General features: G+C 45.6%; 1 protein-coding gene across 4 annotated transcripts in view; it reads left to right on the forward strand.

The window, feature by feature from the left end:
• NFRKB (nuclear factor related to kappaB binding protein) overlaps positions 1–18,667 on the forward strand; it is a 36,632-nt gene extending 17,965 nt beyond the window's left edge. For 2 of the 4 annotated variants that reach the window (XM_050921541.1, XM_050921540.1), the window contains 17 exons: positions 96–204; positions 709–835; positions 1,689–1,754; positions 2,837–2,916; positions 3,015–3,058; positions 4,021–4,081; positions 5,209–5,383; positions 6,718–6,824; positions 7,416–7,539; positions 8,786–8,910; positions 10,695–10,915; positions 11,055–11,331; positions 13,037–13,258; positions 13,858–14,643; positions 15,360–15,466; positions 16,846–16,981; positions 18,256–18,667. In XM_050921541.1, coding sequence (XP_050777498.1) covers positions 96–204; positions 709–835; positions 1,689–1,754; positions 2,837–2,916; positions 3,015–3,058; positions 4,021–4,081; positions 5,209–5,383; positions 6,718–6,824; positions 7,416–7,539; positions 8,786–8,910; positions 10,695–10,915; positions 11,055–11,331; positions 13,037–13,258; positions 13,858–14,643; positions 15,360–15,466; positions 16,846–16,981; positions 18,256–18,381 — 2,893 coding nt within the window. In that variant the 3' untranslated portion in view covers positions 18,382–18,667. The remainder of the gene's footprint in view (positions 1–95; positions 205–708; positions 836–1,688; positions 1,755–2,836; positions 2,917–3,014; positions 3,059–4,020; positions 4,082–5,208; positions 5,384–6,717; positions 6,825–7,415; positions 7,540–8,785; positions 8,911–10,694; positions 10,916–11,054; positions 11,332–13,036; positions 13,259–13,857; positions 14,644–15,359; positions 15,467–16,845; positions 16,982–18,255) is intronic. The other 2 variants (XM_050921542.1, XM_050921543.1) reach the window with 2 other exon arrangements.

Below are 18,667 nucleotides of genomic sequence, written 5' to 3' on the forward strand. Positions count from 1 at the left end.
AGGGTTTATCCTCATTTCTGTGTGTATGTGAAATGCTGATAAAATGTTATTAAACGCAAATTATTTAACATTTTTATGTTTTTCTTCATTCAAAGACCTCTTGAAGAGATCAAGCCATGCATTGGAGTAAATGAAATCTCTTCCAGCTTCTTCTCTCTCCTTCTGGAGATCCTCCTTCTAGAAGGACCTACTAGTCTCTCTGTGGTAAGGATCTACTAATTGATAGCTCTTGTAGAAGTCTTTCTATATTCAGCAAAGTTAGGGAATTTTGTGTTAGTTACACATCAGTGATTCCACCCGAATCAAATGAACAAGCCTTTAGATACCCTTCTTGGTTTTAAACATGTTTCATAAACGCAGGGGAAGTCCACTTTTGCATCATTCATAATATATTTGAACCCATCTGACTGTAGAACTTCTCTCTCCCTTTTTTCCTGTTCATATATTAACTACAGCATGAGGGGGGTGCAACTTGTTTTTCACATATGCAGCCTTCATTCACACTGGTGCAAGAGCTTTCTCCTCTGCAACTTCTGTTGTCTGACATAGGTTCCTCCTATGTGTGTCTCTTCACAATTCAGCTGGTCACATCATTTTCTTTCTTGACTACCCTTTCTTTCTCTCTGCTGTATATTCTATTAATTCTATATATTAAACCTTTAGAGCTTGTATGAAAGACACTGTAAATGCTTCTTGTTTCTTTTTCAGCTTGAGGATAAAGTTCTGGATTGGCAGTCTTCCCCTGCAAGCACTCTGAATAGCTGGTTCTCCTTTGCCCCTAATTGGTCAGAACTGGTTTTACCTGCTCTGCAATATCTGACAGGTGACAGCAGAGGTAAAACTCGCTTATTCAAACTCCAGTACAAACAAAATTACTATTTTTATCTGTGTTGGTCTGTATTTTAACCCCAGTCAGCAATTTAATTCCCAAAAGCACTGAGTCATTGCCAGCGTTGCTTGTACCTCTGACAGGGGTTCTGCAGCATAGTTCAGTGTTGTTGCCATTGTTTTGTATCCTGTTACCACAGTGCTTGGGACCCAGCTTGGTTCCTGATATCTTTATAAACTTTGTATGTTGAACTGAGTGCTGGTGAAAGGAGCCTGAAAGAGCCCTGAGAACTGAAGTTCTCTGATAATCCACAGAACAGGTACGACCTGGGTAGTGGCAGTGCAGGCTTCTTCCATTATGAGCCCTGCATTAAGACCCCAACACTGGGAGCACAAAGAGAGTTCAGTCTCCATGGTCCATTTGGTCCCTGGCTCCTTAGTTGAGGCTTCTAAAAGAGGAGCAGTTAGTATCATTTGTGAGGATGGTCTTTGCAATGTGGGTTTTTCACTGGGAATTGGGCTGTTGTTTCCCAAATTCATTTCATGTTGGCCAAACAGCAGCCACATATGGTCACTTCTGGTCTCTTTCATTCTGAACAGGATTCAAACTGGCAACCTAAAAGTGAAAGGCTCAGTATTCTGTTCTGGTCTATTGAGGTTTCCACGGCCACCCCGACCTGCTAAAATACCCTTCGTCAACTCCATATTTAGAGATGTAGTGACTTAATCTGTTAGAGTGCTTTATTTCTCATCGTGAGACTAACTGCAGCTTGAAAGACAGTAGTAAAAGTTTGCATGTGCGCCTTTGTAAAGCATCTGTGGAACATGGATGTGAAATGCCTTTATCTCTTCCATTGCAGATGTTCCTTCCAGCTTTTCTCCCTTTGTGGAATTCAAAGAAAAAACTCAGCAGTGGAAATTACTTGGTAGGTAACTTGTTTCGTACCATGTTTTCTAAAGAGTTAAGATCAGATGTTTTCTCCAGGTGTTTCCTTCCCAATTGGCTGCAGCTTGGCGAAATGAGAAGAGCAGCTATTTCAGTAGTCAGCTGCTCTCTCTACTGTTAGCTATGGCAAGACCTCTATAACCTGCAAGACTTACGAGAGGAAAGTCTTGTCTGTGCCACCATTAAAGACTCAATGATACACATGGGACAGCTATGTAGAGTAAGTGGCCAGAGGGGATGGAGCATCTTTCTTTCTGTTGTTGACCTTCACTTCCATCATTCAAGCATGACTAAAACATTTTTTATGTTTGCACTTCTGTAGTGCCTTCCTCCCAAAGATCTCAGTGTATTCTGTAGACATTAATTAAGCTCATCAGTCCTCTGTGAGGCAGGCAAGTGTTGGTACAGATGGGGAAACTGAGGCATAGCTTGATGGATGCTTGCCCAGGGTGTCAATAAGTAAATGGCAGAGCAAGGAATAGGGTCCCGACCTCTTGACTTGTAGTTCTGTGCTCTAGCCACCAGGCAAAACTTCCTGTCCTTAACCACAGTGATTCTTGCTCGTATTCACAGGCTTAAACCAGTTGTGAGCTTTGGACTCAGGAAGGTACTCCTGCTCTCCCTTCAGAATTTTGGTGTGGGAATTTTCTGCTCAGGGATTAGGGGACTGGGTTTCACTTTCCTGGGGTTCACTTGGAGCAATGAGTGAGGATCATCTGTCAGTATCAGATGCACTTATCCCACAGAATCTTGCCTGCCATTGCTGAAGTTTGGGGAGTTGGATATTGACTGTTGTTGTCTTCCTTCACTATACTGCTGTATCCACCTGTGGGATAGCTAGGGCTTCCTGAACAGCTTGTGTGTATTTAACTCTAGCGTAATAATGGTGTGTATGGAGTTTGATTTACGTGTAAGTGGAAGTTGCTCTGGAGCTGAAGGTATGCAGAGTGAGGGACGTGGTGGGAACTGATCAGGATGTACAGATAGGAAGGATGGTGCTGGCTCCATAAAGAATAAAGAACTTCTCCTAACCATTTTTTCTTCTTGGACTTTTTGTACCAGGCTCTTCCCAAGACCACGAGAAGGAACTGGTAACGCTCTTCCAGCTCTGGTTGGAGACCAAAGACCAGACGTTTTTCAAGGTGAGGCAGTCTCTCCTTCCGTAGCATAGATGCCAGCAGGGTTGTAAACAGATAATAGCAGGTATCACAGGCTGACATTTCTCTTTGTTTCTTGTCAGGAAAACGAAGACAGCTCAGATGCCACTACACCGATTCCCCGGGTGTAAGTATTTAGCAAAGAGGCCTCCTGAAAGCCCAGGCCTGTGAAGCCTACTAAATCTGTGGGATTGAATCATCAGCCTCTGGGCCTGAATTGCTGCTTCTGGAGCAGCCGTCACCACATACTGTCTTTTCTCTTCGTAAAGCTTCTGTCAGGGCCACTTAGTCAAGATCTTTGCTGATGACTTTACTAATGACATTAACAGACCTTTATCAGTATAAGTCTTGCAGAGCCAGTGCAGCACCAGTAGCATGAGCTGGATTCTGTGCTCCTTTTGTGCATTTCTGACCATAGAAGCTTCACTACAGACCATAGCTGGGTTGTCAGATCTCAGGTTTAGTTTGTTGTCCTGGCCAAATTCCTACTCTGGCAATTTAGACTCTTCCTCCTTAAGTTCTCCCTACCATTTCAATTACTTGGGGAATTATTCTTTGCTTCCTGCTTACATTTCTGTGTAATGTGAGTGTGCTTTGTTAGACAGATGCTACATTCCATCCTAGCAGTAGCAGCATTTTGATGGTCCCTAAATTACAGATCACGTGCATTTCTGTAGAACCTCTTCTCTCATTGTCTCAGAGCTGTATGTATTTTAAGAAATCTACCTCACAGGAAATTTGTGAGACAAGTACAAATACTGACACACAAATGAGGGTGCAGAGAGGTGAAGTGACTTTTCCCACAATCCAGATAGGATTTCAGTGACAGAGCTGGGGATAGGACCCATGTCTCCTGACTCCCAGAACCCTGCTCTCACTTCCAGATGATGATGATGCTTTTGCGTGGATTCAATTTGGAGAATGCTTTGAGATCCTTAAAGATGAAAGGCTCTGTATTAATATAGGTTCATTCAGAATCTGTTCCTCCTGTGTGAGACACATTTGCAGGTAGGCTGTGTCCTACTCGATGTCCTTTGGACCTATAGTTTGACTGTAGTCATTGAGGACTGACACTAATCTTTGTTTCAGAAGGACTGACTATGTGGTCCGTCCCAGCACTGGGGAGGAGAAACGCGTTTTCCAGGAGCAGGTGAGGGAAGAGTCCACTGTTTCAATGTGCTTGTACTTAAGTCATCTGGCAAGTAGGATAATTTAGGACAGGAGTCAAATATTTTCTGCAAACCTCTTACAGTGAAAATGAGAACCATTGTAATATATCTGTGCTGCCTTCATGCATGCTTCACAGCACGTTGCATTGAGAATAGAGCCCAGTACTTTCAGTGCTCCATACACTAGTGCTTTCCACTTGGGATAAAGGAGAGAATACATTCAAATCAGTAATAGTAAGGCTTGCATCCGTGTTGCAGCTTCCCACCACATGACAGTCACCTAATCAGTACTCTTGAGCAGGTCTGATTCCATCCACCAGCAGGCAGTGGAGCATGGTTGCACACACCAGGAAATAGTCAGTGTAGAAGATGTTCGTAGTAGATGTTGGTCTCAATGCATCTTACAGGCTGGCAGTCCATGTAAGGGCCTGTGCACTAGGAGAATTGCTCTTCCTCTTCCATATGGATGCTTCATATTCAGCTTGTGTTCAACAGTGTGACGTGTATGCAGCAGGTCACTTTCCCACTTAAGGTGTGGTAGAATGGTGGGGTATACATTGGCATGAGAATCCTTGCCACCTGGTTGTAATATGGTTTCTGTCACCTGCGCTGGCTCCATTCACTAAAGGGAAAATAAGCTGGTGGAATTCACCTTTCATGTTGGGAATCTCTAAATGATTTGACACTTGTGATAGTTGCTTAATATTTTGCAACACTTCACATTCCTCCCCCCTTGACTCTAACTGATTGTTAGTTTAGCCAATTCAAGCACAATACATTTAATTCGTGTTAAAAATAATCCTTTGTGTAAGAGGTGTTATATTGAATTAGGACCTAAGGGCACCAGTTGTCAGGTGCTTCAGGGAGAGGCTTAAAAGCCCCTAGTGCACTTCATAGTGCATGGTGTTGAATCATGGGAGATATTTCTTTCTGACCTGACTGTTACTGCCTCACACCCTGAAGCATGAAGAATGAGTCATTTCACCCAAGTTGTAGTGCAGGTGTTCTGCTCTTTAGATACATGGCTAATTGTCAAATGTGCTAAGACCTTTTCCGTCACCATATACCTCCTGCTGAGCTGTGTCCTCTCCCATCTCCCCACATCCAGGAGCGCTACCGTTACAGCCAGCCCCACAAAGCCTTCACCTTCCGCATGCATGGCTTTGAGTCAGTGGTTGGTCCTGTGAAGGGAGTGTTTGACAAGGAGACCTCGCTGAACAAAGCCCGGGAGCATTCTCTCCTGCGATCCGACAGGCCTGCATATGTCACCATCTTGTCTCTTGGTAAGGTGGCAGTGTCATCTGCAATACAGCTTTTTTTTTTTAAAAAATTTAATACAAGTTGCCTCACACAGGGAGTTACACAGCAAAATCTTAGCTGGAGGAATGGGGAATTGGGTGACATAGGCAAAGAAGAAACATGTTTCAAATGAGGAGCTGGTAAGGAGCTGGAGAGGTTCAGGGAGGCTGTTCCAGATGGCAGGAACAGCAGAAAAAAAATTTTTGCAGTTGAGAGAGCGATAGGAAATGGGGAGTAAAGCAGAGAAGGAGAGAGATGAGATCCTTGAGGCTGGTTGGAGCAAACCATGGAAGGTTTGGAAATGGGGAGAGGTATTTTGGGCTGGATTCTGATATAAAGGGCCCCCAGGGGAATTGTTGGGCAAAGTGAGTGAGGTGTATGAGAAGGTGGGTGTCAGCATTCTGCACATGCTGGACTCAGGCAGTACGGAATAGGGGCTGCAGTAGCCAGAGAGAGAGAAGTCGATGGAAAGATGCAGAGTGGGGGTGAATCCAACTTTGTTTTAGAAAGCTGGCTCTTGTCATATGCTCCCATGGATAACGTTTTCGACATTGTTTCTGTTCTACATTTTTATGCTCAGTGAAGAAAGAGATATGGATCCATTACAGATCAGGTCTTAGTTTTGGAAAGAGCCTGTTAGGAACTGTGAGCCATGGGGATTTAACTCATGCCTGAATGCGCTATGGTACTGCCTCTTCATGAAGCGGAGTGTTAAGTCTTCTGGCAGAAGGCCCAAAGGCGTAGTCCACAGTACGGGCAGAGATAGCCATGACTCATAGCTGCCCCTCCCTGTAACTACATTTGGAAGACCATCTTTAGCAGTTGTGGGTTTCTGTTGCTGAAACAATCTCTACTGATTAAGAGGGAAGTTTCAAGCAGGAGCAAATGTTAGTGCAGAAGGTATTTTGCTTTAAACCATTATGGAAGACTACATGCAGATTAGGTACAGCTCTTGGGCTGCTGGTTGCCAGATTGGCCCTCTGTATTGCAAAGTTTGGATGTTTGATGTTGAGTGGCAGAGCCAGAATTTGCACCCCTGAGTTAGTCCCTCCAGCCCACAGGCCCGCAGGGGTTGAAGATAGTGCATGTTGCCCTGGAGCTGCCCTTTGCCATTTATGCAGTATCAGTATGGTGGTTCTGGAAAGGTATCCGTGGGAAACTCGCCTCAGTCAAAGGAAAGAGGGAAAGAGCCCATGGTGGGGAGCCTGTGGCTGAGAAGGAGAAACAAAACAGGAAAATATAAATTGAAGGGCTTGAAGACAGTTGCTAAGATTTGCAGCTGGAGCCCTGACTAAGCCTTGTTTTCCTGTTATCTCAGTTAGAGATGCTGCGGCCCGCCTTCCTAATGGAGAGGGTACACGTGCTGAAATCTGTGAGCTGCTTAAAGATTCCCAGTTCCTGGCTCCCGATGTCACCAGTGCCCAAGTAAGTTGGAGGACAATAGTCCATATAGGGATGGTTGCCATTTCTAAGGCTCAGAAACCACCATCTCCTCCTGAAAAAATCCACTGATGAAGATAGGCACTGTTTGGTGATGGACATTAGGCCCGGTATCTTGTGGCTCATGGAGGTGGAAATGGGAGCTGTATACCATTTCATTGGGCTGCTACAGCACCCACACCCTGTTTGGGCTTTGGATGGCCAAAATACAGCTAGCAGGCCAAATGTGGCCTACAGAGTTCATAGACTCTAGGACTGGAAGGGACCTCGAGAGGTCATCGAGTCCAGTCCCCTGCCCTCATGGCAGGACTGCCATACTACTCTCATCTTTGCTACAGAGCTGAAGGTCTCAGCAGTGTGAAGCTTCATCTTGATCTGGGTAGACAAACAGCAACATAAGCTGGAAGCTGCATTCTCCAAGAGCTGCACCTCCTTATTCAAATGAGGTTCGCTAATAATCGCTTCCATTTTTATGCCAGATAGGTTCAGCCTTTAAATTCCTGGTCATTTACGAATGTGGCCATTGTTTGGGCAATGTTTGAGCACGTTTAGTTTACTGTGAGTTCTGTTTTTCAGGTTAATACAGTTGTGAGCGGTGCCCTGGACCGGCTACACTACGAGAAAGATCCCTGTGTGAAATACGATATAGGACGCAAACTGTGGATATACCTGCACCGGGACAGGAGTGAAGAGGAGTTTGGTAGGTGCTTGCTGTAGGGAGCTGTAAAGCATCTGGACTGGACTTGTTTTTGACACTTTAAAGTTCAGTTTAAAATCTCAATATAAATATTTGAAAGAGTTGGTGTCTTTCAATATAAAAATGTCCTGGCCTGTTACTACACCAGTAGGGAAGCAGTGGCTCTGAAAACGATTTCGGGGTTGTGGCGGATAATCAGCTGAAAGTGAGCTTCCCAATGTCATGCCCTGTCCAGAAGAGCTAATGGGATCCTGGGATGCATAAACAGGAGAATCTCAAGTAGGAGCAGAGAGGTTATTTTACCTCCGTACTGTTCACTGATGTGACCACTTCTGGAATACTGTGGCCAGCTCTGCTATCCACAGTTCAAGAAGGATGTTGATGGTTTGGAGAGAGTTCAAAGGAGAGCTGTGAGAATGATTAAAGAGTTCGAAAATAAGTCTGATAATGATAAGACTCAAGAAACTCAATCTATTTAGCTTAACAAAGCAAAGGAATAAATGTATAATAACAGGCTGTTAGGTCGACCAGAGAAAGGTATAATGCAACCCATTGGCTGAAATTCAGACTGGAAATATGGCACAAATTTTTAACACTGGAATACTTGGAACATTTTACCCAGGGTCATGGTGAATTCTCCATCTGGCAATTTTTAAATCAAGATCAGATGTTTTTCTAAAAGATCTGCTCTAGGTATTACTTTGGGGCAGTTGTATGGCCTGTGTTATACAAGAGGTCAGACTAGTTGATCACAGTGATCCCTTCTGGCCTTGGGATCTATGAAATATCTTTTACATTAGTAGAAATTAGAAAATGTTAAAAAATCTTATTTGTCATCTTTTGTGCTGTTTATTATTTGCTTATCTTGGGTAATGAAATGAGTATAGTCGATTTCACTTCCCTTTCTGGTCAGTTTCTGGTCTTTATGACACCATACCATTAGCTGTTGAGCACCGATAAATAGAATAATGTATCAAGTTGAAAGATTTGAATGTTTGTCCAGAAAAGTAGTGATCCATGTGCAAGAACTGTGTACAGGTGTACATACACGGTGTACAGGTGTAGTAGATGCATATGCAATTGTCTGTGTTTTTGTGCACATTTTTTTCACGTGGATTTCCATCATCTTGGCCAAACTTCCAGATCTTTGTCTGATTTATTTTTTGTTGATTGACAACTGACAACTTTTGATATGGTGTCTCTCAAGAATCTAAAGTTGGTGAATAGTCATTCAAGTCTGCTGCCTCAGTTTTTCTTTATTCAGGGATTGTCCCCCAATTGTTCCTGTCTGCAGAACGGATTCACCAAGCTCAAGCTGCTGCAGCAAAGGCCAAGAAAGCGCTTCAGCAGAAACCGAAACCTCCAGCCAAGATAGTAAGTTGCTTTGTGCAAGTGTGTGGTACAAAGAATACAGGGGGTAGGATGCCTTTGAAAGTGGGACGCTGAACTTTTCAGCTTGAGGCTATTGGTTCATATTCAGTCCATGTTCATAGGGCTTCAAATCATTACCATCTGTTGGAGTTAGATTCACACACACAGAATGAATTGGTGAGTCTCAGTCCAGTTCCCAGTGGACAATTGTCCATGCTACAAAATCCACACCACAGTTGTCACTAATAGTCATCGGTAGTGGTGGGCTCAGCAGAGAGGCCAATGAAATGGAATTATGCATCCTTCCCTAAGTTGAAGCTCATTGGCAGGCTGCTGTGTGTATGACGCTTGTCCTGCCATTATCTGTGCTGTACTTGAGCTATGGTTAAATAGAGGACTTCATTCTCCAGGGCTGTCACTCCAGCATTTTTTATTAGCGCTAAATAATTTTTGAGCAAAATTATTTCCAGTTAGAAAACTAGTGAGCTGGCAGCAGGAGGTATGAGATTATTAGGTCTGTCTGACATAGTGGAAATAGAAGACTAAGAAATCTGCATACATCCTTGTCAAGGTATGATTCCCCCACTCTGAACCTCAGTGTCCAAAAGATGGGGTATGTGCATGAACCCCTCTAAGCTTAATTACTAGCTTAGAACTGATAGAGCTGCCACCACCCAAAAATATAGTGTTTTGGGACACTTTCTAGCCCCTAAACCCTTCCCTGGGGACCCCCAGACCCAAATACCTTGGATCTCAAAACAAAGGGAAATAAACCATTCCTCTCCTTTGTTCCTCCCAGATTCTCCCCTCCCTGGGTTACACTGGGAAATAACTGTGATTCAAACTCCTTGAACCTTAAAACAGAGAGGAAATTCACCTTCCCCCCCTTCTCTCCCCCTCCCAGACTCTCCCTGAGAGAGAGACAGTGATCCTAACACAGAGAGAAATCAGGCTTTTCCTCCCCGCCTTCTCTCCTTTCTTCCACCAATTCCCTGGTGAGACCAGACCCCGTCCCCTGGGGTCTCACACAAGAATAAAAAAACAATCAGGTTCTTAAAAAGGAAAAGCTTTTAATTAAAGAAAGAAAAAAGTAAAAATTATCTCTGTATAATCATGATGGAAAATGTTACAGGGTCTTTCAGCTTATAGGCACTAGAGAGAAGCCTCCCCCCAGCAGAAATACAAATTGCAGCAAACAGAGATACAGTCCTTCCAGCAAAATACACCTTTGCAAATAAAGAAAACAAACATAAATCTAATCCACTTTCTACCTATTACTTACTATTTGAATAGAAGAGACTTTTTCAGAAGATTGGAGAGTCTGTATACATGTCTGGTCGTTCCCAGACCCCAGAGAGAACAAAGAAAAACTCAAAAAGCACGAACAAAGGCTTCCCTCCACCGAGATTTGAAAGTATCTTGTCCCCTGATTGGTCCTCTGGTCAGGTGTTCCAGGTTTACTGAGGTAGTTAACCCTTTACAGGTAAAAGAGACATTAACCCTTAACCATCTGTTTATGACAATCCTCCACTACTGAAATGCAGTCACCCCGAAAGCACCAGTAGCCAAACAGCTCCAGTCATCGTTTGCCACACTGGGAAGGGAGGAGAATCATTATCCTGTAACCCCAAGGTCCTGCTTTTATGGAAGGTACTTTAAGGGCTCGTTTACGTCAGCACAGAGAAGAGTGCCTCCATTTTTAAGGTCTCACCCACAATATCCCTGCGCAGTGAATTACTGCACTTGTTTCCATAAGGACCCTCACTCCATTTGTGCTTCTGTTGCAGAAGTCTAGTAGCAAGGAGAGTTCAGTGAAAGTGTTCCCCAGCAGTGCTTCAGAGCCCAGCCAGCTGAGCCTCAGTGACTCCAGCATGCCACCAACCCCTGTGACTCCAGTGACGCCCACCACACCAGCCTTGCCAGCAACACCCATTTCACCTCCTCCAGTCTCTGTGGTTAGCAAGACTGTTCCAAGTGTTGGACCGGAGCCAGCTAAGCCAAGCCAAAGGTAATGCTTCCCCTGCACTCCTTTGTGTTCCAGTATCAGCAGAGAACAAGTTCAATGCATGAACTGTGGGCACTGTTGGTCTCTCTTGTTGCCTTTCTGAATAACTTCATTAACCCACTGACTTTCCATTTCTCCATAGCGTTCTCTTGGTGTCATCTCCTCCTATGCCTCAGCTTGGGACACTGCTCTCCACAGGTCAGAGTGCACAGACACAGGCTGGGCCACAGCCACCTCCCGCCAGGGTGGTAAGCCATACCTCCGCCTCCTCGGGACTCCCCCAGGTCCGAGTGGTCACTGCGCAGTCCAGCCTCCCACCTGTGTCTCAGCAAACCCCAGTGGTAACACAGCAGCAGCAGCAACCTGCATCAGTGCCTCAAATACGTGCTACAGCCACACAAACAAAAGTACCACCTCAGGTGAGGATAGCCATGTAGAAATGGTGAGCCAGCTCTCAAGTACTTTTCACCCTGATAGATCCCATAGCACTCTGGAGATGATGTATATACATCAGTCACCAGCTGCTAACAAGCAATCTCATGAGAGGTGGAGCACACCAGCCATGCTAGACCAGCGCATCTGCATAACAGTCTTAGTATTATTTCTCACTCACTTATATGGCACCATAAATTGACTTAGAAGTTTACAAACATAGAAGACCCAAAGCACTTACAGTCTAAGACAGACAAGGCAAATGAAGGAAAGAATGGAGCAGAAGTTCAGGAAAGGTGGCAGGTGGAGACAACATTGGGAAGAGAAGGCTTCCTGGAAGAAGTGGGTTTTAAGGAGGGATTTAAAAGGCACTTAGAAGAGGGGAGACGGTTTCAGGGCTAAGAGGCAGCACAGTACAGAGAGAACAAAACTGAGAATGGGAAAATATGGAGGAAGTAAATAGATGAGAAGAAAAAGCACGAGACACATGATTGTGTAGGGACCTGGAATTAACATGTGAGACACTTGTGTTTAGTGCAGTAAGTGGCTTTCTGTCTGTGAGGGGATTCAGATTAAATATGGCTGATATGCTCAGTGACGAGAGGAAAGTGAGGTTAGCAGCAATGTTTGGTTTAGACTGGAGGTTGCGGAGAGGAGAAATAGAGAGGCCAGAAAGGAGATGGTTACAGTGATGAGTGATGGCTAATCTCTTTGGGGCAGCAGTCATCTTATTCTGTTTGTGCAGCACCTAGCACAATTGGGCTCTGATTCCTGGCTGGGGCTGATAGGTGCTGCTGCAATACAAATTATTACTAAGTCGTGAAGTCAAGAGATGACAAAGCCTTTAGCAGTGGAGACTGTAAGCAAAGGGAAGACTTTCATTATAATGAAGATGTGGTAACGGGCCTTAGCAAAGGAACTGGATATAGGGGGAGAAGGAGAGAAATCAATGATAATGAGGTTATGGGCTTAGAAGGAGGAAGGTAGTGGAGTATTAATGAAGGTAGCAAATGGGAGTGGATCAGGAGGGAAGATGTTAAATTCAGTTCCGCAGAAGATGAGAAAGTGGCAGGATGTCCATAAGGAAATGTCAGGGGAGAACAGAAGATGTTGGTCTGGACAGAAGGACATGCATCGGAGGACAGGGTACATAGAAGAGAGCAGCTCTGAAGTTATGGGGTCAGTTTTTTTGGAGTGCAACATGAACTGTCCCTGGTTTGAATTTGGCCAGGTCAGCAGGGTTGATGCTTATTTTTGTGAAAACAGCCACGTGACTTTTTGCCACGTGATTAGGGCCCTTGGAAGGATGGATTAACCTACTCAGAAGTTACCCAAGGAAAAATGGACACTCTGACACAAGCTACTGCCTGCACTCAATCCCTGACTTTGGAGTCTGGGTACCATCCTGTTTCGATGAGGTGAAACTGTTGTTGTAGGTACAAATTTGTGGCCCAATAAACTTGACAGTACACACCTTTTGCCAATGAGGGTTTGGGGTAGCTGTGTTTCCAGGCCTTCTTAAAGAACAGTTTCAGGGAGGGACATGAGTGGAAGCATATGAGTCAGGGCAGAGAGAAGGGTCCCAGGCCTGTTGGACAGTGTGCGGGTGAGTGGCAGAAGGGCAGAATGGGGAAGTGACCATACGTCTTTTGCCTGTGACCATGCATCTTTTGCCTTCACTTTTTACATTAGGCTGTTATGACTGTACCAGTGAAAGCCCAAACCAGTCCTGTACAGGTGCAACGGCCGGGAGCATCTGTGACAGGACAGGCAGGTATCGCTGTGACGGCACTCTCTGCAGCATCCAGCCCCACTGCAAAGCCAGCAACCAGTTCTCCAGGCAGCTCTGGCCCAACCTCCTCCTCTTCCACTGCTGTCATCCAGAACGTAGCTGGCCAGAATATCCTTAAGCAGGTGAGAGGCACAAATGGGAAGCTGAACTGTGACTCACTCTTCTATTCCTTGTGGCTTAACAGAGGGCTTAGGTGTCTAGATGTGAAAGGCTAGTGGAAAACTACAGCAAGTTCATTACCGCCGGAAGGTTTTGTTGCCCATGCAGGTTCAGGCAGTTGAAGGCTTGCTGGGTTTGGACCATGTTTTCAAATTCCAGTGTATGCACTTGGTCACACTGCAAGTGTATATGTGGGTGTGTGTGGAACATGCAGACACCAATGGACATTTTTGACCCCTTTTGGTTACTAGCCTGGTAGCCTTGGATATTTCTTCCCCGAGCTTGACTGAAAGGGAACTAGAATCTATCGTCCCTCAATCTCTTGTGTGGTGTGGGGGGGAAGGGAAGAGGTGCCAACGAATGAGTCATCGACACCATTTCCAGCAGCACAGTGCTCTCTAGAGCCTTATTTGGAGAATTGGTTTGATTCTGATGGGGAAGAGGTAGAAAGAGCAGCATCTGCTGAGTAATATCAGCCTGTTGGGAAGTTTTGTTTGTGTCTGGCTGCTTCTCTGGTCATTTTCTCACTGAATATAACAATTGTATCTTTTTGAACTTTCAGGTGGCTATTACAGGCCAACTTGGCATGAAGACCCAGGCTGGAAGTGGCATCCCACTCACAGCTGCTAACTTCCGGATCCAAGGAAAGGATGTACTGCGCCTGCCTCCCTCTTCCATCACCACGGATGCCAAGGGACAGACTGTGCTGCGGATCACCCCAGACATGATGGCCACCCTTGCCAAGTCTCAAGTCACCACAGTCAAATTGACTCAGGACCTCTTCACAGCTGCTGCCGGAAGCACCGCTAGCGGGAAGGGCATCTCTGCAACTCTGCACGTGACATCCAGTCCTGTCCAGTCTGCTGATTGCCCAGCCAAGACTAGCACAGCCACTTCTGCTTCTCCCAGCCCTGCTGGGACCACAGTTGTTAAAGTGACACCTGACTTAAAGACTGCAGAGTCAACCAGTTCAGCTTTCAGACTGATGCCTGCTCTGGGCATGACTATGGCAGACCAGAAAGGCAAAGCCATTACTACAGTGGCATCCACTGAGGCAAAGCCAGCTGCCACCATAAGAATTGTGCAAGGGCTGGGGGTTATGCCACCGAAAGCAGGGCAGACTATTACTGTAGCCACTCATGCCAAGCAAGTGCCCTCTTCCTCTTCAGTGAGCATGCCTGGCACAGTTCATACCTCAGCTGTTTCTTTACCAACCATGAGTGCTGCGGTGTCCAAGGCAGTTGCTGTGGCCTCTGGGGCAGCTGGCACTCCCATAACCATAGGAACAGGAGCCACTGCTGTGCGGCAGGTACCCGTGAGCACCACAGTCGTATCTACATCCCAGGCAGTAAGTAACTCATGCTGTCCCTTGTGGTTGGGGTGAGAGGGGATAGTCTCATTCCCTCTTTCTGCTGAAACATCCCAGATCCCAATTAATTAGGGAACTAGCTGATATTAAAGCATTGAGCATTTAAGGACTAAGCAGGAGCTGTTGCAGAAGCTGAAGGTTGGGCAGCTAGGTGAGGTAGGGTACAGATGGGGCTGTGGGCATCAGAGGCGGTATGAGAGGCAATCCATGTGACAGTCCGTGTTACCTGGATGTTAAAACGATCAGCAGTGAAATAATAAGTAGCTTTGACAATGAAATTGGCGCCTTTAAATTGAACATTAATACTTTACTGAGGTGAATGGGGGCAGTTTTGCCAGCACTTCTTGCATTTTACTGCCCAAAGATAAGCACCTACAACAATGTCTCAATATGTCTCAATAAAAGCAGCTAAGTAAGTGATCTGATAACTTCAGGCTCTCAAGCTGCAAATATTAACCAAACAACCCTTCCCTGGAAAATGCTGCTGTGGAGACATAGGGTTGAGCAAGCTGTGAGGTGAAGTGGGTGGGGTACATTTTAATGAGCCAGAAATGAGAGAGAGATTTCATTAGCAAAGCCAAGAACTGTTGTCAGTTTCTACACCAGGACTGCAAGTGGCACCTGTATGTTCCCAGGCTCTTTTCTGAACTCCGTATTACTCCCAATATTGTTTTAATAATCTTCCACTTCCCTAGGGTAAACTGCCAGCTCGAATCACGGTGCCGCTATCAGTGATCAGCCAGCCAGTGAAAGGCAAGAATGTGGTGACAGCCCCCATCATCAAGGGCAACCTTGGGGCCAAGTAAGTAATGTGCAGCCTACCAGTGAGCAGCATCTCCGTTTGCTCTCTAAGTGAGATGGAGAGGTCCAACAATCAGGTTCATGGAGATCTAGAAATAGAGTTTGGACACACCACAATCACAGGAAATTTGAGGGGATATGCCCATCTTGCATGATCCTTGCATGATTCCGGCTCAGTGCTCCAGAGGAAGACACCTCCAGATCATTCCTCCAAGGAAGTGGTGGGCAACCTGCGGTCTGCATGCGGCCCATCAGGGTAGTCAGATTGCGGGTAGCAAGACATTTCGCTGACGTTGACCATCCACAGGCACGACCCCCAACAGTTCCCAGTGTCCATGGTTCATCTTTGCAGGCCAATGGGAGCTGCAGGAAGTGGCAGCCAGCACGTCCCTGAGGCCTTCTGTTTCTCGCAGCTCCCATTGGCCGGGAACGTCAAACCACGGCCACTGGGAGCTGTGGGGTTCTGTGCCTGCGGACAGTCAACGTCAGTAAAGTGTCTCATGGCCTGCAATCAGATTACCCTGATGGACCGCATGCGGCCCGCTGATTGCCCACCACTGCTCCAACGTCTTTGCCCTGGAGGAGAATTTATGCCTTACTCTGAATTTAGCTATCAGCTCAGCTCTGTGCACATGAGCAAGAATCACCCTGAGGAAGTATCTAATTCTATTCATGGTCTGAGGGCCCGTCAACATGAGAGAAACTAGCACAAGTGCAACTGCGTCAAAGTAGATCCCATCAGCATGCAAGTAATGGTCCATTTTCATTTCCAGACTCCTTGTCACATCACTTAAGGCAGAAAATTCCACATGCTGATTGCATTCTGCATTATCTAGGAGGGTGTTTCGTTACCCGCCATCTGGTTAGACTAACCCACAGACAAGAAGCTGGGGTGACCCTCAGAGCTGCCAGTGTTGCAGTCATGTGACTAGCATGCAGTACCTTCTGCCATGCAGCATGGTGAACATTAGCATAACCTATTCGTTGTAACCTCTGTCAATATAGTCAAATGAAAAATTTAGAACCAATGCTCAATGAGGTCAGTGGCTTTCATCTCTTAGCAGCTGAAGAGCAGTTTCATCAATGACAAGAGCTGCATAGACACACAAATACTTTCATATCAAATCAGCAGTAACTGCATTTAGCTAATACAGATACACTACGACAGAACCATATTACCATTTGCGTTTCCAGCTGTTTTTGAAAATAACTAGAATTTGGTAGTGACTCTGGAATGCTGGGGTGGTCCCAATGTCTCACTCAGAGCTAAGTTGGGAGCTGCATTCAGGGCTATATGGGGAGTCCTAGGTTGTGTCTCTGAGTCCAGTTGATTCAGCCCTCTGCATCACTATTGACCTCTCAGTTGGTTTCTGTCTTTAGCATTAGTGGACTGGGTCGGAATATCATCCTGACTACCATGCCAGCTGGGACAAAACTGATTGCTGGGAACAAACCAGTGAGCTTCCTGACAGCCCAACAGCTACAACAGCTGCAGCAACAAGGCCAGGCCACGCAGGTAAGAATACCTGGCAGAACTATAGGTCTGCCCATTCGCTCTTCACTGCAGTAGCATCTCCATGAAGGTCTTGCCCATGAAGACACAAGGTTCCATTGATGTTGGTACCCAATCTGCAAATGTATGTCTTTGGTGTTTGCACTGAGCACATTTAGTTCATCTCCCCACTTCTATAGCATCTGGATTTGTTTTGTTTTAAATTTTAACGAAATGTGCTGCTGGATAGTAAGGATGAAGAAAAAACAATATTAATGTCAGGCAGCGTGCCAGTTTTTCTCCCTCTGCACTGACTTAGGGCTGAAAGGATTGTATCTTACACTTACTGATAATTTTGCCCTTGTCTAGCACTTTCCAACCAGAGATCTGCAGCTTGAACTCCCTCTGTCTCCTAGGGCAAATCACATCAGTCTTTGTGCATCAGTTTCTCATCCATAAATTCAGTATAATAGTAGTAACTGGGAAGTTGCAGGATACTTTCAGAGCCTGTGATATGAGGCTTGTAGAAGTCCAGAGTATCTAACAGATCAAATGCCTTTGTTCTGAAAATCTGAAAGCAGCTGAGATTTGGGTTTTTATTCAAACTGGTGATTAATCCGTTTTCACTAGACTCAGACTCATAGACTTTAAGGTCAGAAGAGACCACTATGATCATCTAAGTCTGACCTCCTGCACAACGCAGGCCACAGAATCTCACCCACCCACTCCTGTAACAAACCCCTAACCTATGTGTGAGTTATTGAAGTCCTCAAATCATGTTTTAAAGACCTCAAGGTGCAAAGAAACCTTGCCCCACGCTGCAGAGGAAGGCAAAAAACCTCAGGGCCTCTGCCAATCCACCCTGGAGGAAAATTCCTTCCCGACCCCAAATGGCAATCAGTTAAACCCTGAGCATGTGGGCAAGACTCACCAGCCAGCACCCAGGGAAGAATTCTCTGTAGTAACTCAGATCCCACCCCATTTAACATCCCATCACAGACCATTGGGCATATTTACCTGCTAAAATCTCTTACCCTCCCCCCCGACGTCCCTCCACTGCACTCTCCCAGACCATCACTGGATGCTTTGAACTTGCTGATGCCCAACTGTGCAGTCAGTGCCTTTCAGTATTGCTCGTATGGGTGACTTTTGGACTAACTTGAATGCTGGCTGTGACTGAATCAGGTGAAGTCTTTGCCCTGAATTAGTGCTGCTGGCCCATTGGGATTGATGCTGTGTGTGTACAGTGTGACATATTGTGCTTTGCTGTGAATTAAATGCTCTTCAATTTCAAACAGGTGCGAATTCAAACAGTATCAGCCTCCCATCTCCAGCAAGGAACAGTGTCGGGCTCTACCAAAGCAGTCTCTACTGTTGTTGTGACAACAGCACCATCTCCGAAACAGACACAGGATCAACAGTGAGCATCAGTTGTGAAAAGGGATCACTTTCCAAGAGCTTACCTGGCCTTATTATCCTTCCCCCATCTATCACCAGTCAGGGCTTCTTAGGTGCCAACACAGACCATCCAGAGATTGGACTAGAGCCTCACCTGTGCCAAAAGGAAAACATGGCTTGCCTTGGGCCAGAATTGTGGTATCCAGTGAAAACCTCAGTACAGCAACACAAGACTCTGTACTTAAGAACCTAAACATCTCAGTCTAGAGTTGTAAAATCAAGCTCTATAACAGTGACTAATTGGAGGTTTTA

This window comes from Gopherus flavomarginatus, chromosome 13 (genome assembly GCF_025201925.1).
Source record: "Gopherus flavomarginatus isolate rGopFla2 chromosome 13, rGopFla2.mat.asm, whole genome shotgun sequence".
In the NCBI taxonomy this organism is placed as follows: domain Eukaryota; kingdom Metazoa; phylum Chordata; order Testudines; family Testudinidae; genus Gopherus; species Gopherus flavomarginatus.